The sequence below is a fragment of the Saccoglossus kowalevskii genome, chromosome 9 (genome assembly GCF_978046115.1).
Source record: "Saccoglossus kowalevskii chromosome 9, keSacKowa6.1, whole genome shotgun sequence".
In the NCBI taxonomy this organism is placed as follows: domain Eukaryota; kingdom Metazoa; phylum Hemichordata; class Enteropneusta; family Harrimaniidae; genus Saccoglossus; species Saccoglossus kowalevskii.
The window spans coordinates 28475150-28502999 of record NC_140649.1 but is presented as its reverse complement, the minus strand read 5'-3'; the positions used below and the strand labels follow the sequence as shown (position 1 = coordinate 28502999).

General features: G+C 38.3%; 1 protein-coding gene across 1 annotated transcript; it reads left to right on the top strand.

The window, feature by feature from the left end:
* Positions 1-13750: 13750 nt before the first annotated feature.
* On the top strand, positions 13751-26514 carry LOC100367284 (arylsulfatase B-like). Its single transcript, XM_002739659.4, has 16 exons — positions 13751-13840; positions 14545-14563; positions 17494-17647; positions 17849-17900; positions 18662-18765; positions 19495-19607; positions 20057-20118; positions 20698-20799; positions 22847-22910; positions 23480-23577; positions 23690-23826; positions 24639-24697; positions 24789-24906; positions 25324-25394; positions 25559-25663; positions 26023-26514. Exons 1-16 carry the CDS (start codon positions 13802-13804, stop codon positions 26193-26195), a joined length of 1470 nt encoding a protein of 489 aa, XP_002739705.1. The 5' UTR covers positions 13751-13801; the 3' UTR covers positions 26196-26514.
* Positions 26515-27850: the final 1336 nt, after the last annotated feature.

The window sequence follows — 27850 nt, the reverse complement described above, 5'->3', positions numbered from 1 at the left end:
TGCATACCATTCTATTTATATATGTGAACCAGACCACTCCCATGCCATTACAATATATGTATACCATTCTATTTATATATGTGAACCAGACCACTCCCATACTATTACAATATATGCATACCATTCTATTTATATGTGAACCAGACCACTCCCATACTACTACAATACATGCATACCATTCTATTTATATATGTGAACCAGACCACTCCCATACTACTACAATACATGCATACCATTCTATTTATATGTGAACCAGACCACTCCCATACTACTACAATATATGCATACCATTCTATTTATATATGTGAACCAGACCACTCCCATACTACTACAATATATGCATACCATTCTTTTTATATATGTGAACCAGACCACTCCCATATTACTATAATATATGCATACCATTCTATTTATATATGTGAACCAGATCACTCCTATACTATTACAATATATGCATACCATTCTATTTATATGTGAACCAGACCACACCCATTTCCAAATGAATTAATCAAGTTATAGTTTTGTTGGTGTTTCACAGCATAGCTTTATACAGTGTCAAGCAGATGCTTCTTTGCTAACTTGATCAACACTAAATAAGTCTTGTTTCCGAGTCTGACTCGTCTACTTGAGTCAAATACTTTTGTTCTGGTAAATTGTTCCAAGACTTTTATATATATTTGCTTTTAGAAATTGTTCTAGAACACACTGACAGACACACTGCACAATATCTGTGATTATCAACAATCTGCAGCCATTTATTTTGTTTTGCTTGAGTAGAAGTAGTGTTCATTATTGTGGCGCGAGCCACAGAAACGGTATTAAGAGTAGTTAATAAGTACTGTGAAACAACTGTAAACTCATAGTTGCTGTTGACATAGAAAGTGAAGTAAGCAAATGACACCGAATAAACGGCCAGGTAAATACTACGTCAAATTATAGTAAACATGTACGAGCATCTGTTCGAGTCACGCACGCAGTACGTGTTTACTATAATTTGACGTAGTATTTACTTTGCCGTTTATTCGGTGTAATTTTCTTACTTATCAAAAGTAGGTGAAGCATTTGCCTTCATAACATGCAAAACTCCACTCACAGGCCTGATGATGAATTAGGCGAACGGTATATATATAGGGAAACAAAGTACTCATAGTTTTACATTCGTACAAACACATTTGTATCGAAGCATTTCTAAACCATATTGTGACGTTAAATGCGGGGGGGGCCTTTATGGGGCTACACCGTATTCAGGATCGGGGAGCTTGTTTTTAATACCGGTCTAATAGTCTTTGTCTTTGGTAGCGTGCTTATCTAATAACTCTCCTCCCTCTCAGCTCGTCCGCTGTCACGGGGTGGGGATCGTTTGGTGAATGTATATCACCACAACTGAGACTGTGCAGAGAAAGAAATATACCAGTAACGATTATAACAAATTAACACAACACAATATATACGGTTTCCTGTACTTTAATGAACAAATAACAGTAGGAGGTGGGGGTATACAGTACATAAATAGAATTAAAAAGACTTGATCGAGGCTGCAAGGAACACTCCACTCTCCGGTTAACAGCAATGTACCTGGTTGCGTTCCTTCGTATCTGGCACACTGTCTCAGCAGCTGCACTACAATTTAAACTCGTGCTCTGTGTCCAGGGAGTATCGGCAACTTCACTGCTATCTGCTGCTACTGGTAGCACCGGTACAACGGGAGTAGTTCAGGCAGTGAGCTTCAGTGGTTCCTGTTGATCAGCAGGGGTTACTGCACAGCACGTCTGCATGTGTACCACAGTATAGGGTACAGCTCACTGGAGTCAGGAATCAGCGTCTCAGGATGTTGTGGGACCAAGTCAGGTTACCTTCCTGACTAGAGATTTTCCCTTATGTCTCAACTTTAAATACCCTAGTTAATTTATGGCCATGCAAATAATAAAATGTATATAACGAAATGATTGGTTATCTTGAAATAGTCGACAAATCAGTGTACAGAGGATGCCAATTTTGGTAGTGGAATAAACCACTTTTAATCCAAGCTCTACCAATTTAAAGTAGGAGACTCGGGTCAATGATGTCATATCTATTTTCATTGCCAACAACACTGGGCTCAGCACATTCCAAAGTATTTCACAATCACCACACCACTATCTGGGACATACCATTATCCCAAAGGGGAAACAGGACGTATGTGTATCAAATTTTGCTGACACCCCAATCCAGCTACTGTATCAGCAGTCTAAAAATAAACATGTGCAATGAGTGGTGGCAAAGTATCCAAACATGTGTGCTTTCCACACACACATCCAGGGCTCTGTTCCCTTTTCCAAGTACTTCCCAGTTACAATTTACGTCACATTATCCCCCCCTGAGTTCAACACACCGGGGTTGATTTCATAGCATTTTAAACAGACGTAAACTGTTGTGGGAAATTCAAAGGGGTTATACATTGGTGTGGCATTGAAGTAGTACATAAAATCAAGGACAAAAAGTCACAGTCCAGTTAACTTCGGCTTCCACTTTATTGATAAATTTGTCCACTCTCCCCAAACTCCCAATGCTGGTCTGCAGCCCAGCAGTACGAGTTCGGTTTGAGATCTCTTTGGTTTCTGGTTACAAAACAAACTAAAGACTGTACTTCATGGGTATAACAAAAGAATAAAATAAACAAATATCGAATAACAACAAGTATAGAACAATAAATAATAACTTTGTTTTCTACTCACGCACAAGTGCGATTTATCTACTTGTAAACTTTTAGTCATATCAAAATAGAAATATATATGTCATATAAATATAGTTAAAATAGATTGTTAATATAGTTAAAAACAGATTATAAATATAGTTAAAAATACTTTTACAGGGCAGTGCACTTCACAGTTTATCACAGTTCAGTTTGAGTCCGTGCTTTCTTCCAAATCAACAAAAACGCACTCGGACCGGTTTCTAATCTTTACTCTCAATTTTCCACCCCCACAACCTCCAGCACAGCATCTCTGTAATTCCGGGGTCTGTGTGCTCACGTCTCGATATTTAACTCCCGCCGCATACTCCTCACCCTGCGTCGCCTCTGGGTTCGACTCCGAGTCCGACGATACCAACACCCCGTCAGATTCCTGTTCCACTTCCCCCCGCTCACAGGCATTCACGTACGCTTGTTTCATCGCCTCTATATCCTTTCCCCCTGATCTGACTGTCGGACGTCTTTCTGGCGGCGTCCTTCCAGACTTTCCTTTCCCTTCTTCTCTCCTTACCCTCCGACATTGGGGCCCACCCTGCATCCATTCCTGGGACTTTCGGATTCGGGGTATAGTATAACTGTGCAGCTTTCCCACACCAACAACTGCTACCCCGAGTGACGATGTAGACGGCTTTTCTGCATCTCTTTCACCATCCGTCTTCTCTTTCCTAGTTTTACGGCTCGCCTCCCTGCCGGTTGCATTCCCATGATGCCGCTCCATGTGGTCTCTCATTCGCCTCCTAGACTTAAAAACTGCATCACATCTCTCACAGGTTACGGTGTCCGGATCAGGCTGTTGACTGTCCCACCTCCTCAAGTTCATTTCTTTCTCCCAACGCTTCCTTTCGCCATCCCAATCTCTTTTCCTGCCGCCGGACATTCTTTCTTTCTTTTGTTCTTTCCTTTCACGTCTTTCTCCACGTTAGCAATGCAAGCGGGTCTCCAATTTTCAGCAGTGGTCACCAGGATGTATCAAGCGTGCAACTTTGAAAGTTAAAAACTTTTTCCTCTGTCAGCGGATTCTATAAATTAAGTATGCATGAATGACGTAGCAATTGGGCTATTTTTAACTCACCTCCGAGGGCGCCCTCGATGTGCTACGTCATCGGGTGCCATCTTGGTTTTCCTATTTACTAATACAGAAACCGACGAGGTATTTTTCTCGTTCTGGGGGGATTCCTTCGCGTCTCTGCTTCTCCTGGCTGCTTTGAACTACCTGCATCTTTCGTCGTGTCTTTTGGGGTGAGTTTTTCTTCATCTTTTATCATGTCATTTTTCCCGTTACCACCTCCCTGGGCCTCGCGTCGTATTTCCGGTTCAGCATTTAACTGAGTTATATTTAGGCCTGCCTTGCTCGAGTCAGTAAATACCGCTTCCGGTGTCACCAATTCAGGGTACTCGGATAAATTAATTTCAGCTTCTGCCACCTTCCCGGGTTCACTGTCCGTCAGCCAGCTTGCTATTTCCTCCCCCTGATATGGTTTCATATGATCGAAATGCACTATCTTCGTTTTACCACCTTTTCCTTTCTGTATTTTATAAACAACATCTGACAGTTTTTCCACTATTATGAAGGGCCCTTGCCATCTCTGCTGTAACTTTGGGGAGCGCCCTTTTCTTTTCGTGGCGTCAAATAACCACACAAAATCGCCTCTTTGCAACTGCTTCCCAGCCAGTCTTTGGTCATACTGTCGTTTCTGGCGTTTTGCACTACCTTGCAACCTAACTCTAGCTTTCTCATGTATCCACTGCAAATTATTCCTCAGCTTTTCCACATAATCTGTTATTGTCTTTTCTCCCTCAGGTACATCCGTTTCCATCATCAAGTCGATAGGGAGTGTAATCTCTCTTCCCAGCATCAGCAAATTTGGTGTAAATGAGGTAGATTCCTGTATCGCATTCCTATAGGACATTGTTGCCATGGGAATATACAAATCCCAATCGGACTGATCCACCTTAATATACTTGGCAATTATATCTATCAATGTCTTATTATACCGCTCAATATAACCATCAGATTTCGGATTCCCGGCTGTTGTGCGTGTCTTTTTCATACCCAATAGTTGACACATTTCTGCAAATAACCTGGATTCAAAGTTCCGCCCTTGGTCAGAGTGTATTTCTCTAGGAACACCAAACCGTGAAATAAACTGTGTTACCAATGTATGCGCCACTGTCTCTGCTTCTTGATTTGGGAGCCCATATGCCTCTATCCATTTAGTAAAATAATCACCAACCACCAGGATAACTTTATTCCCCCTGGGGGTCTCTGGCAATGGTCCCATTATGTCTAGGGCAATTCTTTCCATTGGGGCTCCTACCCCATACTGCTGCAGTGGTGCCCTATGCCTTCGGGGTAAAACACTACGTTTTGCACAAACGGTGCACTGTTGACACCATAACTGCACATCAGTCCCCAAATCATACCAATAATATCTCTGCTTTATTCTCTCCGCAGTCTTTGTAATACCCAGGTGTCCTGCTGTCACATCATTATGTAAAGCCTGCAGAACCATTTTCCTGTATTTTTTCGGTAGGACTAATCGGTAACAACCCGATTTCCCATCTTCTGATTCTCTATACTTATATAAAATGCCCTCTTTTATTCTCAATTGCTTCCAGCTTCCCCAGTATGCCTTCACGGCGGGCGCCAACCGTGAAATCTCTTCCCAACCTGGTCTGACTCCGCCCTTTTTCGCCCTTTTTACTGGCCCTATATCCGCATCAGCCTCCTGAGCTTCCCTTATCTGATCACCGCTCACCTCTGGTTGAATTCTGACAGACCGTATCTGGGTCTCCGTTTCTGTGTCCACCATCCTGGTGTCCACTATTCCTTTTTCCTTTACTCCTGTTCCCATATTCACCTTTTCTGTGTCCCTCATGCAAGTGGGAGTATCCTGCAATTCATTGCTATACTCTCCGGCCCTGGAAATCACAGCGCTATGTTCCCCCTGCCAACCACATTGCCTGCATGGTCTCCTTGATAACCCGTCAGCATTCCCGTGGATTTTCCCTGGCCTGTGTACTACCTTATACTCATATTCCCCAAGGACTTCGATCCACCTGGCGAGTTGCCCTTCTGGACACTTAAAATTCAACAACCACCTTAGAGCTGCATGATCAGTCCTTATGATGAACTTCCTGCCATACAAGTACTGCCTGTAGTATCTCACGAAATTCACCAATGCCAGCAATTCTTTCCTTGTGACGCAATAATTCCTTTCCGCTTTACTAAGCGACCTGCTGCCATACGCTATCACCCTTTCCTTTTCATCCTGGACCTGTGATAAGACAGCACCAATACCTGTTTCACTTGCGTCTGTATCCAGCACATATTCTCCTGTTTCCTGTGGATACCCTAGTACTGGGGCAGACATCAGACACTCCTTTAACACCTGGAAAGCAATCTCACATTCGGTATCCCAGTTAAACACTCTATCCTTCTCCGTTAATCTATGCAAAGGTACTGCTATCTTGGCAAATCCTTTTACATATCGGCGATAATAGGACGCTGTCCCCAAGAAACTTCTTACATCCTTCACACTTGTTGGCGTTGGCCACTCTTTTATGGCCCTAACTTTGTCTGGATCCGTGGCTACCCCATCTTTCGACACTATATGACCCAAATACATTACACTGGTTCTGAATAGGTCACATTTCTTTGGCTTGAGTTTTAGTCCGGCTGCCCGCAATCTGCCTAACACTATTTCTAGACGCTCCAACTCCTCATCAATATCTCTGCCATATACAATAATATCGTCTAAATATAACAGGAGTATTTCCCACTGCAATCCAGCCATTATTCGCTCCATAAGCCGCTCAAACGTAGAGGGCGCATTGCAAAGGCCGAAGGGCATCACTTTCCAACTATACAGACCACTACGGGTCACAAAAGCAGCTTTCTGTTGTGCCTCTTCATCTAACTGGACTTGCCAATAACCGCTAGCTAAATCTAAGGTAGAAAACCAGCAAGCACCTGACAGACTGTCCAGAGAGTCATCTATTCTGGGAATTGGATACGCATCTTTAATTGTTACATCATTCAGCTTCCTGTAGTCAACGCAAAACCTTGTCCCACCATCTTTTTTCTTTACTAACACAATTGGTGAAGCCCAGGGACTACAACTTGGTTCAATAATACCGGCTTTCAGCATCTTTTCCACCTGCTTCCCCGCTTCCTCTCTCTGCCAAATTGGTAGTCTTCTTGAGGGTTGCCTAATAGGAGCTGCCTCACCTGTATTAATGGAGTGTTTAACCAGATTGGTACACCCCATATCATCATCACCCCTGGAAAATACATCTGCATACTTCATCAGCAATGCCGCTACCTTTTCTGCTTCACCGTCATCCAGCTCTGTTGTACTCCGCCTCCATATATCATGCAAATATTCTGGCAGTTGCTTTTCTTTCAGTGGTACCTCATTTTCTTTATCCCTCTCTGCTGTAACCACACCCTCCCCCTCTGATAGCGGCTCCAACATCCCCACTGCAGTGCCTTGTTTTACATGTATCGGGTGTGGGGTTACATTCAACAACCGTACTGGTATTACCCCATTACAATCTGATACTAACGCTCTTGCCACCATTATTCCTCTTTCCGCAATCGGGTTTCTATCTGTTGGTATCACCATTCCCTGCCGAGAGCCTGGGATCTTTCTGTTAGCATCACATCGTACTAACATTTCACTGCCAGGAGGAATATCAACTGCTTTTCTCAGCACCACTCTGGCACAAAGAGTACGGGCCTTCCAGTCATAACATGGGACTATTTCATCAAGAAATTTCAGCTGTAGATTCTTTATGTCCACTACACAGCCTAAGGTAATCAGCAATTCCATCCCCAATATTGCATCAGTCTCCATATCCACTACAATCACATCGGCTGTGGTTTTGTATTTACTTATGCGTACCTCCATATTAGCTCCACCATGCTGTTTCATCAAGGTACCGTCTGCTTGCCGGATCCGAGTCGTCATGGCTTCCAATGCAGGTCTCTGCATCTCAGGTATACGCTCATAATGTTTTCTTGACAACAGGGTTCCTGATGCCCCTGTATCTATTAAAAAATATCCCTGTAATCCTCCTATTCTGCCTGCCACAAATATACCACTTGTTGCCCTTGTATAGTCATGTACGGTAGGCAGGGGTCTACTTTCAGTTGCTGGGGGGGTCGCTGTATCTGATTCCTCTAGTTTTGTCTCCCCTGCCTGCGTACCCTGTCCCCTCCGTCCCTGCATCATTTTTACTGCTTGTTGGGGTTGCCTGGGCCTGTCTGCATTCCCGACCCAGCCCTGGCCCCTGGGGTTGGTCGTGATTCGTTTCCCGCATACCCGTTTGGTGGAGTTGCGCAGTTTCTCTTAATATGCCCTCGTCCTCCGCATCTGTAACACTCAATTCCCATCTGGCCCCACCTTCTTGGTCTTTTATCTTTCCCTCCACCGAATGACTGCTCTCCTATCTGGGTTGGTTGGAATTTTTCCACCCCCATTTCTTTTATTCCTTCATTTAGTTCTACCATCTCCGAGTCACCTTCAGCATTCAGCACCCTGCCAAATTTGGGGCACCGCTCAGCCAATCTCCTTTTCTCTGACATCACGTGTGATTCAGTCTCCAATGCAGCCTGTATCGCCTGGTCAAATGTTTTTGGATTTGCTCTGAATATACCGTCTCTTATTTCCTTTTCAGGGATGGCATTCTTAAAATACTGCCTGCCTAGCCTTTCTTGGGAAGCCGGATCCATACCTGGGTAGGCCATCTCTGTTAACTCCCGTATAGCTTCACCCAATTCTTGCAAACTTTCATCTTTCTTGCGCTGTCTAATCCGCAATTCTGCCGCATATGTATCTGCTTGCCCACCGGGACCAAATCTCCTGTCCAGTCTGGTGACTAACTCCTGGTACGGTATTTCTCCACCATCTGCTTCCTGGGTCAGCACTTTTTGCGCCAGACCGGACAGACTCACTGCCAAATACCTGGACTTATGTGCCATATCCCAATTATTTACAAGTGCACATTGCTCAAAATAGGCCTTGTAATCTCTCCATGGTGTTTTCCCATAAAATTTTTCTGGAATTATATTAGGCTTCGTCACAGGATACATGCCCCTCTGCCGGAAAGCCTCCTCTCCTTTCAGTGCTTTTTCTTTGCGCAGCTTTGGTCTAACAACTGGCTCTGGATCCTCTTTTATTCCCCCAAATAAATCTGAGGGGGGGTTTGTCAGCCGTCTGCCAGTTGATTGTGCCCGGGGGTACCCAAGCCAGAGGTCATCTGCTCTGTCAGCTGGTCTCCCTCTCAGTGCTGATCGGTACCGTGGTGTGGCTGTATCCAGCCTCCATGGTATATCTGTTTTCTCGGCTACTGCTGGCTTACTCCGCTTTTCCACTGTAACTCTACTGCCAGTCAACAGTTCAGCTTTACTAATTTCTTGGGTCCCATAGCCAGAGGTGGGTGTCACCTGTGGCGGCAGCTCATCCGCTTTACCCTCTGGCTGCACAACCCCCTCCTTTTCAGTCTCCTCTGGTTCTTTAAACTCTGCAATATCACCAGCTGCTGCTTGTGCAAACTCTATTTCTCCTAATGTGTCAACAAAAATTTGCTGATCATCTCCCGGCTCTGTATCAGCTACTGGTTCAATCTGGATACTCTCTACTGGAATCTGCTCTGCCATATCTGGATCGGTATCTGGAGTCGCCATGATCTGCTTTCTCTGGTTCACCTCCTCTGCACCAGTTGTATCCCACCGCTGCCACCAATGTGACGTTAAATGCGGGGGGGCCTTTATGGGGCTACACCGTATTCAGGATCGGGGAGCTTGTTTTTAATACCGGTCTAATAGTCTTTGTCTTTGGTAGCGTGCTTATCTAATAACTCTCCTCCCTCTCAGCTCGTCCGCTGTCACGGGGTGGGGATCGTTTGGTGAATGTATATCACCACAACTGAGACTGTGCAGAGAAAGAAATATACCAGTAACGATTATAACAAATTAACACAACACAATATATACGGTTTCCTGTACTTTAATGAACAAATAACAGTAGGAGGTGGGGGTATACAGTACATAAATAGAATTAAAAAGACTTGATCGAGGCTGCAAGGAACACTCCACTCTCCGGTTAACAGCAATGTACCTGGTTGCGTTCCTTCGTATCTGGCACACTGTCTCAGCAGCTGCACTACAATTTAAACTCGTGCTCTGTGTCCAGGGAGTATCGGCAACTTCACTGCTATCTGCTGCTACTGGTAGCACCGGTACAACGGGAGTAGTTCAGGCAGTGAGCTTCAGTGGTTCCTGTTGATCAGCAGGGGTTACTGCACAGCACGTCTGCATGTGTACCACAGTATAGGGTACAGCTCACTGGAGTCAGGAATCAGCGTCTCAGGATGTTGTGGGACCAAGTCAGGTTACCTTCCTGACTAGAGATTTTCCCTTATGTCTCAACTTTAAATACCCTAGTTAATTTATGGCCATGCAAATAATAAAATGTATATAACGAAATGATTGGTTATCTTGAAATAGTCGACAAATCAGTGTACAGAGGATGCCAATTTTGGTAGTGGAATAAACCACTTTTAATCCAAGCTCTACCAATTTAAAGTAGGAGACTCGGGTCAATGATGTCATATCTATTTTCATTGCCAACAACACTGGGCTCAGCACATTCCAAAGTATTTCACAATTACCACACCACTATCTGGGACATACCATTATCCCAAAGGGGAAACAGGACGTATGTGTATCAAATTTTGCTGACACCCCAATCCAGCTACTGTATCAGCAGTCTAAAAATAAACATGTGCAATGAGTGGTGGCAAAGTATCCAAACATGTGTGCTTTCCACACACACATCCAGGGCTCTGTTCCCTTTTCCAAGTACTTCCCAGTTACAATTTACGTCACATTATCTATGAGCATATGATATTTTTAAATTTATGACCTTTAACATTTTGTTTGTTTGTCTAGTCAGGCGATATTTGACAAACCATACTGCATACTATGGCGTCGGCTTTGTATGATGTATGGTGATATTTCTGTTCATTTCATGTCAATTTCTGATAAAGATGAATGTGCCCGACATTTAACCCTTCTTTATTTAGCTATCTCATCGCAGTTTTAACTCGACAAACTTCATGGATCACTTCAGTATCACGTAGATCTAATTCCTGGTCACTCATTCTTCTTCTATATTAGGAAATTATTATTTATGTAGATTGTTACATTGATATCTATATCAGTTCAATTTAGACCCACTCTTCGATAATGACACTGAACTAAATTGACTATATTTGACATGTTTGTCAGGTGGAGTATACAGACGAATTGTTCAATTGCACAACAGATTTCACTTAAAACATAGACATTTGTATATTTGATTGATTATTATTATGTGTTTATTTCAGATCATAAAAAATACATAGCAAAATGAGAATTAATTGAAATGTACAGTGTTGTTGTTACAAAGGGATTAGATTAAATGTGTAGTCTACTAATAAAGCTAAATGTCTTTTCCCGAAGAATTTCATCAAAAGATCTAATATAAAGATTAACAAACAATGTCCTATTACTCTGTACAACAGAATGTGAATACCCAGATAATTTAAGAAACACATGCGAGTGTGTTCTCCTAATAGAATTAAAATCAACAGCTAAGGACGCAAATTTAAAATCGCGAATATTCGCGTTGCCTCTCGCATAGAAGAGACGAATGTCAACATTGTCATTTAGGTCACTAGTGTTCAAGTGTCCCAGATAATTATATACAGTGACATAATCAAGTAGTCTACCACTTAAATAAATTAATACATTTTTAACCTTTGAAAACGAGGCTGAAACAACATACATACGTTTTTTTCTCATTAAAAAGATAGAGTTAAATTACTGTACGCAAGTATCAACAAATTATTGTTGACCATACGCTCTTGTACTGAATACTACAATATCGTCAGCGTAAAATAAATGATTCATTCTCCGACTCCCTATTAAACAACCAAATGGAAAGGGCGTTAGTTCATTACTGAGGTTATCAATATAAACTGTAAAAAATATAGGTGAAGAGATCCCACCCTGTTTCACACCGTTGGTCGAATAGTCTGTCATAAATAAATATACTCTCTCTCTTCACTTATACCAGTCTGGTCAGTACACCAATGCTAGATAAGATATATACCAAATATAAGATCAATTTTAAAATGTTATTCAGCTATTAATAATTATTATAATTCAATATGATGGCAAACATATAGACCATTAAGGTACTTATTCATGAACTTAGGGGGCCATATGCAACAACTAACTCAGATTGCCAAGACTTCAGAAGTGTGAATAATGTAGCACTACTGAATGAAGCATTTAATTAGCATTGACGGGTTGCACGATTCCAGTGTCATTTTTGAAGCATGTCCAGTGGTCAAATGAAAGGCACACTGGGCTATGCAGTTTCTATATTTAATTTCTATATATAACATTATCTTCCTCATGCATTATTTCCCCGCTTCTATGATGTCTCGCCATGTATACTAGTGACCAACTGAACATCATAATTGTATTGAAATGTATTTCACAAATGTTTGCATAAACATTGTCGGACATCGATTGACAGCTTATGCTAGCCCTCTGTTTGCGTCTGCTTGCAGTACATAAATGAATTGACAGCTCACCTAAAATACTATCTGTTCTGTTGACAGCTTTCTGTGTATCATTATTGAGATGACAGCATATCTTATCGATCAATTGCTGATCTATTGTCAGCCAACAGCAGCAGTTGTTGTGGAGTGGACGTTCGATTTATACACTATGTCAAATTTTGGCTTTAGCAAGCAAGTTTGCCGTGATATTGAACGCAAAATCTCTTCACCAGCGAGGTGGTATATCAATCATTAATGTTAAACTTAATTGTCAGTACAGAAGTCAAACTGCAATTCTTTAGACTTCCGACTGTGGTAACCACTTATATGAGAACCCAAATACTTCAGGATTCTGTTTTGGACAACTAGAAGAATATGCCATTTCCGCGGAATAGGTGGGAATAATTTGAATATATATCAAAGTGTTTTATCTGTTTGCACTCATATATTTGGGAATAATATTAATAAAGAAATATAACATAACTCACAACAATTACACACATTTCCTAAAAGAAGTGGTTTATATACATTTATATGTAGTAGTATAAAATAGTATATCCATAGTGAATACTTGAATACATAGGCGACCAATTTCCATATAAAAATGATTTCTAACCTAAAAGATGAATGATGGAAATGTTGTTCAAACTATCTGCACAAGTGTGGGGAAACCCACTCATTCTTGTTCGTATATTAATACATTGACATAAGCACTGTTCAATTATCATCTAATACAAATTAACAAACGAGAATGCAGCATTTCAATAATGTTGACCCATGTCTAGATGTTTTACAAGGTGTGATAATGTTTATTCCCAGATATACTTCATAACCATGTAAACATTTTGATTTATCAAAGTCAATGTAGTGCCATCAGTATAACAACAAGCAGCAATCACAGATTATAACAGCATGTCTTCTAAATATGTTTTAGATATGTTTTAAATAAAAACTTCACCACAAATACTTTATGGCATAAAAGCATTGTTGTTATCACGATGTGAGTCAGTCGTGTCTGTTCTGTCAATTTACACAGCTGTGCTTTCAGGACATTGATGCGCAAATTTACATTGATAATTTGCTATGGTATTATTTTGTAGTAATATCAACCTATAGTGTAGTATGAGCGGGATATAACAATTTGGTATCAGTTATTAATTGTATATGAATTCAATAAAATATACCAATTTGACATCCATTAGTTATTTGTGGAAACCGCATGAAGCAATTTTTAAATAGCTTGGACCATACATTGTTGATGGCAGTTATATTCGCATAATCAATCATTCCAAAAAAGCGTAGTGAACAAATACATCTTTTTCTATTGGCTCCCGTTTGATGTTTCCGATTACAAAAGTATTTAAGCATATCGTTTGACGTATTTCCAGTTACAATACCAGGACGCGGCAGATATTTGTATATTGCTCGAAGTGAGATACAGTTTTACTAAAGATGCGTTTAACCTGTTTAGTATTGGTAGCACTGGTGTGTGTAAGTATGATGAAATTGTTTGCACGTATCTGTTGATCGACTTATTTAGCTGATTACTAGCGAATGGCTGTGTTACGTCTGTCATCGTTTAGGCAGGCGAGGTCCTGGACGGAACTCGACTCAGTGATTTGGAACTAATTACGATATAACCGTCGCTATCCGGACTATTAATTCTGACAGTTGGTATTCGCAGTTACTAATGTAGTGAACGATTAATCAAAAGATATGACGTGTTCAGTACTTAGTGTGATTGGCTTTATGATTGAAGGTTACGCCCTAGAGTCTTTAATCTGCTTTGTAATTGGTTAAGGTTTTGAAAATGAATAAAGTTGTTTTAGATGGTCTTGGCGAAAACACTACGACAGACGCACTCTATGGGCAGTCTTGACGCAGTCTTGGGACAGAGTCTTGGGTCAGCCTTGTGATAGTCTTGGGGATTTTTCCCTAGGGCGCTGTGTCTTACAGAGTGCTCGACTGACCGAGTAAGACGAGAGTTGAAACGTATTTTGTTGTATGCGTCTATTTGACTGTAAAGTTTAAGTGACTTTCCCGATCCCGTACCTCAAGGGGACGCGATAGAGAGACAAGACGAGATTCCCCCCTGTGGAGAACCCAGAGCAAAAGAATATTCCCCCTAATGTTACATTATTCCCATAATGATGTACAACAATGTCACAAACACTATATTTATATTTATATTGCAGGTGATTGTTGTCGAATCAGGTAAGACGTATACATAATTTGTATCCATTCTCTCAATTAATATGTATTAAATCCGTGGGGGAGTGTTCTGAAATGTAAAGAAAATGAGTCATATGTACGGCCTCATATCGCTTTTGGCCATGCCGACTTCGCCAATTATTTTGGTCGGGCGGAAGCGTCAGGTGAGCATTATAAGACTACCACTTTGGTGGAAAAGTACTGTTTTCAATATTTGTGCTATACACCCAACTCACAATTATATGCTCATGTCATATTTATAGCTCAGTAGTGATCGTAATCCGAAACTGATGTGAATACAGACGTGTTAGAATACATTTCAAAAACAATCGCCAGAATTCGAATGCATTGGAGAAAATTGAAATGTTAACGTCTAGTGCAAACTAGTGTTTTACTAGTATTACCTGTAATTCGCGTTAAATATTCATACCGTGTAATCCATACTGTTAAATATTTTACATAATAATTCCAGAACCCAATAAAGCTATACGAACGATTTCGGAGTGGGTAATATGCATCTTTAATTCAATAAAAATTTGCTAAAAAATAATAATTTTCGGCTTTGCAAATTATTATTTTTTATATAATAAACTAGTTTATCATATACCTCGTATTGCCCGGCCTCGTAACGCTATAGGAATCCCGATGCGCGAGCCATGCAATAATTGTCCATATCACGCCCAGGCCCCGTTTACCATATTTTGTAAACGCGTCTATTTCCTGGAACTACTTTCTGTTTACAAACAACGCGCTTCAATAACGGCTGACGATATTATTCTTTGGATGGGAAATATACTGAAAGACCAGTTGGACTCATTATTACCCTGACGAAAGCCGGCATTCAACCGCAACCAATCATAAATATAACCGGTCACAAAAACGTGTCAAGTTTACAGCACTACGATACTCGCATTCAGCAGGCATCGGTGTTGCTGGATACACCCAGCGACACCGATGCCAGCTTACTGTGACGATACTGTCTCTCAACGGAAGATCATCGGCGCATTTCAGATATTCTTAGTTGAGCTACGCCAGAATCTGGAACTGTAAACCAAACTGCTTCTTGTCAAGCAATTGTTCCTCGTTCACCGACTACGGTTTTTAACAACTGTGAAATCAACATGTCTCTGTCTGTGGCTACAACATCAGCTCCAAGAAAACGTCAGTTGTCGGACGGTCAGTAAATGACCAACTTAACTGGACTGTAGTGTTCATTCTTAAGAAAGAAAGTTTATAATGAGTTCGTATTTATTACAGTTAAAATCTTGTTATACATTTACGTTCTCTTGCTGTTTCATTAAAACGTAATTTGCGGATATATTTGGTGACATTCCCTTGTCTATAATTTGTGTGAGAGATGTTGATGCGTTTGAGTCGTTTAGAATCCTCCGTATAAATCCGCGCCAGTAAAAAAGCCCGAAATCCGGATGAAATCGATGTGATATGTTTTCTTTTGGGCCAGACGAGCGAAAAATAACATAACTAAAGACTTTTTCATATAAGGTATTTGATAAAACCTTTATGGACTGGATACAGAAAGTAGTTCCAGGAAATAGACGCGTTTGCCAAATATGGTAAACGGGGCCAGGGCGTGATATGGAAAATTATTGCATGGCTCGCGCATCGGGATTCCCATAGCGTTACAAGGCCGGGCAATACGAGGTATATGATAAAAACACAAAGGTTCATGGGTAGACGCTTGTTTGTAAACAATGACACGCTATGACCATCTGACGCATGCTCAGGTGACGACTCTCCGCTTTAACATTTATTATTTATAACATTAATTGTAAACAATTTAAATGCGGTTTTCTATATATTGTCCGCCACCTTGAAACAATAGAAAATACACGTGGTATGTTCTTCTAATATCACATGCAAAGAGTATATTTCAAGAAAATGATCAATAACACCAATTACATTGAAGCTGACTAGTTTACCTCATGCGTGATCGCGTCAGTATGCGAATGTTTAATCAAAATCATTTGAGTTGCGTGAAATGAGTTTCAAAAATTGTTTTTTTAAAAAATGGCGTCATGTAACTTTACTACATCATGCAACACTCATAACTGCATGTGATAAACATTTCAATTCATGTAATAATGCCTCACATGACTTTCTAATATCACAATTTGATTGGATGACAACCTTGAACAATGCGCTAATGGACAACCATTTGAAACCATGCGGGATTGCCCTGATTTTGTTCAATGAAAAATGTGCAAGTTTGGCACTGAGAGTGAAAAACAATTATACATGCAAGGTGCTACAGGGCACAATGCCACGCCCGAATGTGCAGGTAAACTACAACCTGGTATGACCACAACGAGCTTATTGACTTACCATTCTCAAAATTGTTTTGGTATTTTAGTCAAAGTATATAAGAAGACCAATGCATGACTTGGTTATTAAACAAGCTATTATGTAACACTTTTCATGTACTAAAATACATGTCGAATTATATAAACCATCATTCAAAATTGCTCAAATTGTACTACCTGGTGGTAATGACGACACGGCATAAGAACTGAGTGCATTAAGTACTATGAACTGAATCTTTCTCTTACTGATTTGACTACGTATGTGGTGTACTTGTCAGTTGTTTTATTTTGTTCTTGTGGGTTGTTTTGTCAATTCTTGTGTTTTAGATCGACGGTTGGAAATATTATTTTCACTATGATGCAATGATCATGAACAATAATTGCCAAAACATAGTCACGTTCACAAATTATACATACAAAACAATATCTGTGTTATGATTTAGTATTACAACTCATTGATTAGAATTATCAATGTGCAAACATTGACTACGCGAACCACATATTTTGTAGAATAAAATAATCTTCAACAAACTCAAAACAGGCATTGGTTGTAATGTTTGATCTGTGTTCCAGTGTTACACTTTTAAATTCCTTCATATGTTTTATTGGTAGGTAAACAACCACACATTGTGTTAATACTAGCAGAGGATCTAGGGTGGAATGACGTAGGATGGCACAATGCGGATATCAAGATGCCTATCCTCAATCAACTCGCCGCTGATGGCGTCATATTCAACCAATCATACGTCCAGCCTGCGTGTACACCGTAAGTGACAACACCATTAATGTTACTGGAATTTAGTTATAAAATGTACAGTAAATTTCATTATCAACGTGTGTATATACTTACATCATATTATAAACGTCGGTTAATTGCTTCAGGTATAAATCTTGGATCTGTACAACATCGCAACGAATCATCCGTACGTCTGTCTAATTATTTGTGTATATATGTTTCACTCTTCAGATCAAGAGCTGCTCTACTTACGGGTTATTATCCGTTCAAAATTCAAAGACAGGTATTTTTTTGTTGGAACATAATTATCTGTATTCCACATTTTCTGTTTGTCTATGTCCTGGTGTATACTATCCATACATCGTTAGAACAAGGGTCATCGTGCCTGAAAATAGACGGCAAAAGGGTGACATAAAATAGCCTGAATAATGTTGAATTACCATGCTGTATATGTAGAAGACGTTTTCACACTATTCATTAGTAGATAGTTGGACTATAACTAGATATTTTATATGAAAGTTCATATTTAACACTAATTACTCGTTAGTCTTACGCTTGATGAAATATTTATGTTTTTGTTTTGTTTTTAAATTTCCATTTCTGTGTTTTCACTAAGACATGTTGATACATTCAGCCAAATTATTTGAATGAGTGAATTCAACAAAAAAATGATGGTGATGTATCGTTCGTATTCACCATATCTACAATCCCTGAAAAAAGTGAAGGAATATGATGAGTAAAACTCATTTGAGTGATAATTTTGATGTCAGAACTGGGATATATACTAATTTGCATAACAACAGATGAATAGTGAAGCTGTTGAATTTATTAATTAAATAGTTTTATCATTTGTTTTGTGACCAATGTTCGACTGGTAGGCATCTTAAAATGTTCTTTAATATTGAAAATACATGAAAATACACAAATAAATGTCAATTTTTATCACATTTTCATTTTCGATTTATTATAGAATAATAAATACATCTATGGATTCTATAAAGTATAAACACGTGGCATCCTTTTGTTTTTTCTTGTTATTTACAGCATCAAATGCTGCTCAACCTTGAAGCTGACGGGCTTTCATTAGATCTTAAGACGTTGCCAGAAATGTTGAAAGATGTGGGGTATCTAACTCACCTAGTGGGAAAGTAAGTAGATTGCAGAACACATCAGTTGAAAAGTTTGGGTAATGCACAAGTGTACAATTGCAATTGCTAAATCAAAATACAAAATCACTTCAATTGACATATCTGTTCAATCTTCTGCTAGTTAAATGTGTAGCTATTACCACATAGGAATCTCAATGATAATATTAATAATAATGATCCAAACCTTATTATAATTCTAAATGTTAATTGTTGTAAGTTTCTAAGGCAAAATGGCATATGACTAATTAAACTGCTTCTCCAAACGTTAATGCACTAAGCTAGGTGCTTCTGAAGAAAAAGAGAATCCCACCCGACGACAAAAGTCAATCGACCACTAAGATTATATTGCCATCTTGAACCGATTTAAAAGACCGCATTGTTAATGTCAAAAGCTAAACAAATGATGCATAAAAAATCTCTTAAATCTCTTACCCAATGGGAAATATGTAATGGGGCTCTTTCATTTGTAGAACATTCAAAAGGACAGCCAAACTACGTGGCCAATCATTAGATGTTTCACAAATTTCAATAGACTCGGTACATAACTGTTACAAACCAAATTGAAGATCAATGTGGTAAGCAATTCTGAAAGGAAGATTTGACGACCACTGTCACAATCCTTGGTAGATGATATAAGAATAGTGATAATACAATTATTTCAGATTGTGCTAAACCCTGTTACCAGTTCATCAGTTCAATCAATAATATGTGACACGTTTCTATTCGTAGGTGGCATTTAGGATTCTGTAAGGAAGAGTATCTTCCAAATAAACGTGGTTTTGACTCTTTTTATGGTTGGCTGACATTGGGAACTACCCTATATTCTAAAGAGAATATAATTGGTAAGTACAATAAAGTATGTGAAAAATAGTATTGAACTGCGAACTATAATATGCAACTGTTGTAAAGTCGGAGCAAATTCACAATCTTCAAAAATACAATAGCGAAACAGTGTTTGTTTTTAACAAGTATTGAGTCAAAACGTCAAAGTCCAAAATATAATTTTCCAATGTGTTTCGTCATTTTTAATTAGTTTCACTTCCACAATTGTAGCACTGTTGGCTTACAGTACGTTTTTTTCTTCATAAATTCTATCAAGAATTCTGACATTTTTTTATTAGATCTTATTCTCTCATTGTTATAACATGGTCATATTCTACTAAGAGAGATTTTGTAAGGGTATATTTGGATGCCAATATAGTGCATATATTGTTCTATCACATCTTCAGTTCTTTCTTTGAAGATTAATTTGTATGAAGTGTTTGATTGGGAATTCATTTTCTCCTTTCAGCTCCGGGGTATGATTTCCGCGACAACACCGGAGTGGTACAAGAAAGTGACACTTATCTTCCAGTGAGTATCAGTGTTTTGTCTTCTTGGTTACAAACTTTGGTCACGGCGACGAATTTATATAACACGTGGTTTGCTAATGTACAACTACAAAAAGTCAAACTTGCTTCATACCTTGATTTTAAGCTCCCGGATGTTGTCAGCTCCCGGAATGAGTATAACAATGTCAGCACCGAACCTATCCAATCTAAAATCTAAACCAATTTAATCTGTTTCAACCCGCTCCAAATCGGGAATTTCTCATTGCAATCATCTATCTTTAGTCCAAACACGCTCTACGTAGCATCTTTTAGTCTCCAACCATACATTAAATTGTTTTAATACATTTGCTACTTTAAATTGACTTAGTTCATAATGCATTGCATAAAATGGAACATCACTGCACTATTTTACCATCAACTTAAGGTTGTTCGGCTTGATTATTTTTAACATTTGTTAGCAACGTTTGGGTAGCAACGCCAAAGAGCGCATATTTTGGCAATTTCGGGTTGTACAAGAATATATAAAAAAAATTACTTTCTCTTAATTTGTCTTGTGATACATTTTAAATTGTACTGACGTCTTATTTTTGCTTCTCTAAAGTTCATGCTAGCTGAAAGAGCAGTAGATATAGTAATGGGACATTACAAGGAATATCCACTGTTTCTGGAATTCAGTATGGCCTTATCTGGAAAGTTTCTTGAGGTAACTCACTTATTATTTTGGTATACAGTAGACTATCGACAATGGTACAACAATTAAGAATTAGATATACTAGAATAAATTAAGCAATTTTGGACAACCCGCCACAGAAGACAATAGAGATAAACATTCCAATAATAGACATTTGAGATAAACTTTACAATTCACCACTGAAGACAATAGAGATAAACTTTTCAATCCACCACAGAAGACAATAGAGATAAACTTTACAATCCACCACAGAAACAATAGAGATAAACTTTACAACCCATCACAGAAGACAGCCCACCATAGAAGACAATAGAGATAAACTTTACAATCCACTAAAGACGACAATAGAGATAAACTGTTCAATCCACCACAGAAGACAATAGAGATAAACTTTACAACCCACCACAGAAGACAATAGAGATAAACTTTTCAATTCACCACAGAAGACACTAGAGATCAACTTTTCAATCCACCACAGAAGACAATAGAGATAAACTTTACAATCCACCACAGAAACAATAGAGATAAACTTTACAACCCACCACAGAAGATTTTGAAGATAAACTTTTCAGTTCACCACAGAAGACAATAGAGATAAACTTTACAATCCACCACAAAAACAATAGAGATAAACTTTACAACCCACCACAGAAGACAATAGAGATAAACTTTTCAATCCACCACAGAAGACAATAGAGATAAACTTTACAATCCATCACAGAAACAATAGAGATAAACTTTTCAATCCACCACAGAAGACAATAGAGATCAACTTTTCAATCCACCACAGAAGACAATAGAGATAAACTTTACAATCCACCACAGAAACAATAGAGATAAACTTTACAACCCACCACAGAAGATTTTGAAGATAAACTTTTCAGTTCACCACAGAAGACAATAGAGATAAACTTTACAATCCACCACAGAAACAATAGAGATAAACTTTACAACCCACCACAGAAGACAATAGAGATAAACTTTTCAATCCACCACAGAAGACAATAGAGATAAACTTTACAATCCACCACAGAAACAATAGAGATAAACTTTTCAATCCACCACAGAAGACAATAGAGATAAACTTTTCAATCCACCACAGAAGACAATAGAGATAAACTTTTCAATCCACCACAGAAGACAATAGAGATAAACATTCCAATAATAGACATTTGAGATAAACTTTACAATTCACCACTGAATACAATAGAGATAAACTTTACAATCCACCACAGAAGACAATAGAGATAAACTTTTCAATCCACCACAGAAGACAATAGAGATAAACTTTTCAATCCACCACAGAAGACAATAGAGATAAACTTTACAACCCACCACAGAAGACAATAGAGATAAACTTTTCAATCCACCACAGAAGACAATAGAGAAAAACTTTACAATCCACCACAGAAGACAATAGAGATAAACATTTCAATCCACCACAGAAGACAATAGAGATAAATTTTTCAATCCACCACAGAAGACAATAGAGATAAACTTTTCAATCCACCACAGAAGACAATAGAGATAAACTTTTCAATCCACCACAGAAGACAATAGAGATAAACTTTTCAATCCACCACAGAAGACAATAGAGATAAACTTTTCAATCCACCACAGAAGACAATAGAGATAAACTTTTCAATCCACCACAGAAGACAATAGAGATAAACATTCCAATAATAGACATTTGAGATAAACTTTACAATTCACCACTGAATACAATAGAGATAAACTTTACAAACCACCACAGAAGACAATAGAGATAAACTTTACAAACCACCCAGAAACAATAGAGATAAACTTTACAATCCACCACAGAAGACAATAGAGATAAACTTTACAAACCACCCAGAAACAATAGAGATAAACTTTACAATCCACCACAGAAACAATAGAGATAAACTTTACAATCCATCACAGAAACAATAGAGATAAACTTTACAATCCATCACAGAAACAATAGAGATATACTTTATAATCCACTACATAAGACAATAGAAATAAACTGTACAATAATAGATTCTATTAATTACGTGTATGTGTGGTTGTTCCCTAGGTACCCCAGGAATATGAAGATTTGTATTCCGATATCGAAGATGATCGACAAAGGAAATTTTATGGTATGTATAATTTAAACTTCGTATCTAGGGACACTAAAATATTGAATCTTAATCAAATACAAGCATTTGTCTAGTATTGTAAAACAAAAATTAAAGACAAAACAATTGTTTGTAGTATAAAGTCTCCGGGCTGTTCTGAGTCAGAATGTGAGTGATGTTACTCTGTTACAATTTACCTAATTAGCAAAATAGCGGCCATGATAATGTAATTAATATGTTTACCGTTTACTCTGTCATCTATATGTCAGCCATAATTAATTTACATATTTAGGTTTGGATAATGGAATAAACGTTCATACATTTTTTAACATATAGAAACAACATTTCAATGAATCATTTCATTCTGCAATGAAACAATACATTTAAGATTTTTGTATTTTTGAATTACCCGAAATACAATTTAAAGATTTTATTAACATAACAACTGCACCCCATCCTATGTGACTTATATATTTCAGGTTCGCTATTTTTTTTTCTAACTACAAAAAATGTCATAAGTTGTAAATGAACCAATAACATTATTATCTGGGTTTAAATAGAAAAAACATTATATTATCTCACTTCTTCAGGAAAGTTGTCTGTAATGGACAATTCAATTGGCCTTTTGGTGGATGCGTTGAAGACACGTGGAATGTGGGAAGATACGCTATTTATATTCACATCTGACGTAAGTATTAGTTAATTTCGGCTGTTGCAATTTCAATGTGTTTAGTCATTAAACATGTTTAATATGTGTCCACTTCGATTGATTCTTCATGACACAATGTTCATTCATACAGAATGGAGCGTTAGCATCTGAGTCTGGATCAAATTGGCCATTACGGGGAAATATTGCAACACTGTTTGAAGGCGCTACTCGTGTACCAACATTTTTCCATGGGAGTATGTTGAAGAATACCGGATACGTAAATAACGAGTAAGTTACTGGTAGTTAATCACAGTGTTGCTCACGACTGATTTAACGTTTTCTAAATATGCCACCATTTGCAATATTTAAAACTATGGTGTAAGCTATATTTACTGCTTGCCCGGTAGTATCACGTTGTTTATATTGTAGGGCTATTTTGTGTAAAACAAGTTTGTTAAAAAATATTGAATTTGGTAGTAGGGGTCAGTGGCAATATAAAACGTAATACTTGATAGGCACTTCAGAAGACCTGTATATATTTTGGTATATATATTGATGGTCCAATGTTAATAAAATTAGAAATACCTAAATAAAATGTCAAACCCCTCCCCCTTATTTGTATCTTTTGTTGGATGGTTTTTGGATGGTTCTAGACGAACTTCATGGCGAACTTCATATTCTTCCACATAGCGACCATACAAGATAATAGTATGATGTCACAGATCGGTCAAGTGAAGGATAATGTGAAGTATATTCGTTAATATATATTGACCAATACGAGGGTCACAAGCCTGAGTCGATGTCAAATATATGAATTATCTGACGTACACACAGGGTTTTTGGTGGACAATCAAGTTCAACTTGTTCTGTTAGTATAAATGTGTACAAGTGTGTGGATATGTGTTTCCATTATTAACATTTCGAGATTAAAATATCGCAGGAGTGTGGCATTACACTGTGAATCCAACTTATATTATCTATAAAGTGACACGGCTCGTAAGCCGACTGACATTGAATTCCTGGTAGATCAAATTAAAATTTGTTGTCCTCAGAGCTTGGAGTTGTAACGTATGTTAATTTCCATTTGTTTCGTACATCAGGTTGATGCACATTGTCGATTTACATAAAACAATAATTGAATTGGCTGGGGCTAAAACTGGTAAGAGAGTTTAAAACTATTTCAAAATACATTCAATCGCATGGTGAATTAACTATAGCTTCTATAATCTGCATTGTATTGTACTTGACAGAGTGTGATATTGACGGTATGGATTTGTGGAAGACAATCTCAAAAGGTAAACCATCGCCAAGAACAGAATTTGTATATAATATCGATGATAATGAGCTGTCCCCCGGTGCTGCCATCAGGTAAGCGTTAATACAATTCACGCGTCTATAACTATGTTCAAATTTAGTTCGTAAACATATACAAGATGGGATCTTTGTATAATATACCACGTTGATGACCCATAATTTACAACCCGTTGGCTACAATTCTTAACAATGACGCATACAGTGAGAGACTGTGTTGCCTATTTGTTAAGTGTGTACTCGTGTATGTGCAAGCGTCGTATATTGAGGTGTTTGTAACGCCATCACGTGTGTCATTGGCGATGCGTATGCTCAAAACATACACGTAATTGACATACACATATTGTGCTTCTATTTGTGGTTCGTAAAGCTTACGGACGAATATTTATAACGATTATATCTATTGTCGGCCAGATGATAACAATATTATGTTCCATGCAATCTTGTTCTGACTGGTGTTTCAATTGTTTCTAGGGTCGGGGATTATAAATTGATTACAGGACATCCAGATTTATTGTATCCATTTCGAATGTTGAACAGATCAGGTAAATACATAAATAGTATTTTATTGATAACTCATAGGATTCAATATGCAGAAAGATTACTGTATGGTTGCCATAGTGTGCACACTGAAGGTAATGAATTTGCAGTTTATGTATGTCAATATTAATTGCATAATCTAATGTATGTCAATGTATTGGTATTTTAGATGATTGGTACAACTATGGAGACGAACCTATAAGCGGGATTCCCATTCCTCCAACTGGAAATGAACCACCCCCATCAAACGTGACATACTTGTTCAATATCATAGGTATGATTAACGCAGTTTAGGTTGCTCATGTGGTCTTGCACATTGTATAGTATAGTGTGGTTATGTTTGTTTTTTTCTAAAGAGCAGAAATAGTGCCAGGACAAATATTCAATCAATCAATCAGGATATTTTGAAGAATTGTCCCATTTGTATTTGCATACTTGTAAAAAAACACTTGTATGCAGTTACAGAAGAAAGTAATCATTTACAATTATTTGCCTTGACTTAAGGTTGTATGCACATAGCCACTTCCAAAACACATTTCCCGTGATATCTAAAAGTTTGAAATTGTTTGTATATTGTGTGAATGATGTTACGTAATGTATTCTACTCATTCTGATGTTTGTTTTTCAATGCAGATGATCCCGAGGAAAGAAACAATCTCGCGGAAGAATATCCAAACAAAGTAGAAGAATTACGTCATCGCTTGGATGAATACCGTGAACATCTAGTTCCACCAGTAAACCGAGTTTTTGACCCAGCTGGTGACCCCGTGAATTTTGGTGGTGTGTGGTCTCCTGGCTGGTGTTAGTAATGATTATGTATAAGCTTCAAGCGTGTTACCTAATTAAATTATTACGTTACTTGTTATCACTTCCAGTCGTATAAAGACGCGTACAGTGTTGTTATTGTAACCCTTAGACTCGGCTGATCTGCACTGGCTCGGAAGATGAATTCTGGTTGGCTAAAAAAACAAAAAAACTTGTGGCGTTAAATGCACGTTCATTGTCAGTATTGTTATGCAAATTCAAACTAGCTAATCATTTACAACCTTCCGAGCCAGTGCAGATTAGCCCCTTAGACTGGTATAAGAATAAATAACGCAAATAAAATACTCAATATATAACATATGATTGTCTATTTTATTTAAGAACATAAGAATAGAGGCTTAAGTGCACTGGCTTCGGGATACATCAAATACAGTACACTGCAACTACTTCATGACAACAGAGGTTACAAAAACGGTTGTCTCTCCTGTTGCATTGTACCTGTTTGTTTTCTTTCAATTGGTACATATGGGCAGTAACTGTTGTCTTTACGCCTTAAGTGGTTATGGCTATGGCTGGATGGTATTAGAAGCGCTGATACGTATATTCATGTAGCATGTTCCTTCATTTTAACTATTACAGCTATCACATTATATCACAGTGTTATTGTGTTATAATTATTGAAATTATTTTCATATTTAGGAGACTGGTCAGAAATTACATGTACATAGAGTGAGCTAGTGGGAGGTAGTCAGGGAGGGCTACAATAATCAACGCAGCAGAATAGGGGTGATACCAAATAATTGGTTTTCACATACAATCATTTGTGTACTGCTTGTCAAACATTACATCATCTAATAACAAAACAGTGTATTTACGTTCCCCTGGGTGATTTATTTGCGTTTTTAGATTAGATTCACGCCACGCATTTGATACATTAGACTGGCGCGGTCGGGATGATTAATTTGTTTTTGTAGTTTAAATAAAACTGCGCCAGTCTATTGATACATCTGCAAATTACATTCTTGCATTTTGGTGTGTGTAATGAACCAGTCATTTATAGTCGAACGACTAGTATAAATACTACAGTTATTTATGTCCAGTAATCCGAGATATATTAGTTGAGTTCTGCATGGGTAACACACAGGACCTACAGTTTTACATCCTCTCTGACTGGACGCCTTATTCGCACCAATGAATGCCACAAGCCTAGCAAGTGGAAGTGTGTAGTCTTTTTGTTTTTTATTGATGTGCGTGCAACTGACCAAGGGATTCGAAACCACAATCACAAAGATGCTGGGCGGTCACGGTAACCATTAAGCCACACATCAGTGTAAATAGATCGACTTCACAAATATCTTATACTGAGTTGCATTCAAGCATAGTATTACATATAGTCACAGATACAAATAAAATTAAATAACAAGCGACCTGACGGTCGAAATAGCTCCCCCGTTTTAGCAGCAATAATTCATAGAGAAATCATCATGTTCATACACATTTCAATTTTGACTTGTTGGTCATGCATATTCCAGGGTAGAATGACAATGCTGATGCTCCTAGTTGCTCACACCTTTTGGGGAAATAAGTATTAGAATCTTCTCACTAAGCGGAAAGCCATTCCAACAAAACTGTTGATTATCAGCATAGCACTCAAGCTGGATCTTTGACCTAAGATTGATGCACTGTGCCAGTGAGG

Bases quoted from the DNA above. Each gene is read 5' to 3' on its own strand.
- LOC100367284 (XM_002739659.4), top strand. From the start codon at position 13,802: ATGCGTTTAACCTGTTTAGTATTGGTAGCACTGGTGTGT. The intron at 23,578-23,689 runs GTAAGTATTAGT...TCATTCATACAG, and splicing joins TATTTATATTCACATCTGAC to AATGGAGCGTTAGCATCTGA. The intron at 23,827-24,638 runs GTAAGTTACTGG...TTCGTACATCAG, and splicing joins ACCGGATACGTAAATAACGA to GTTGATGCACATTGTCGATT.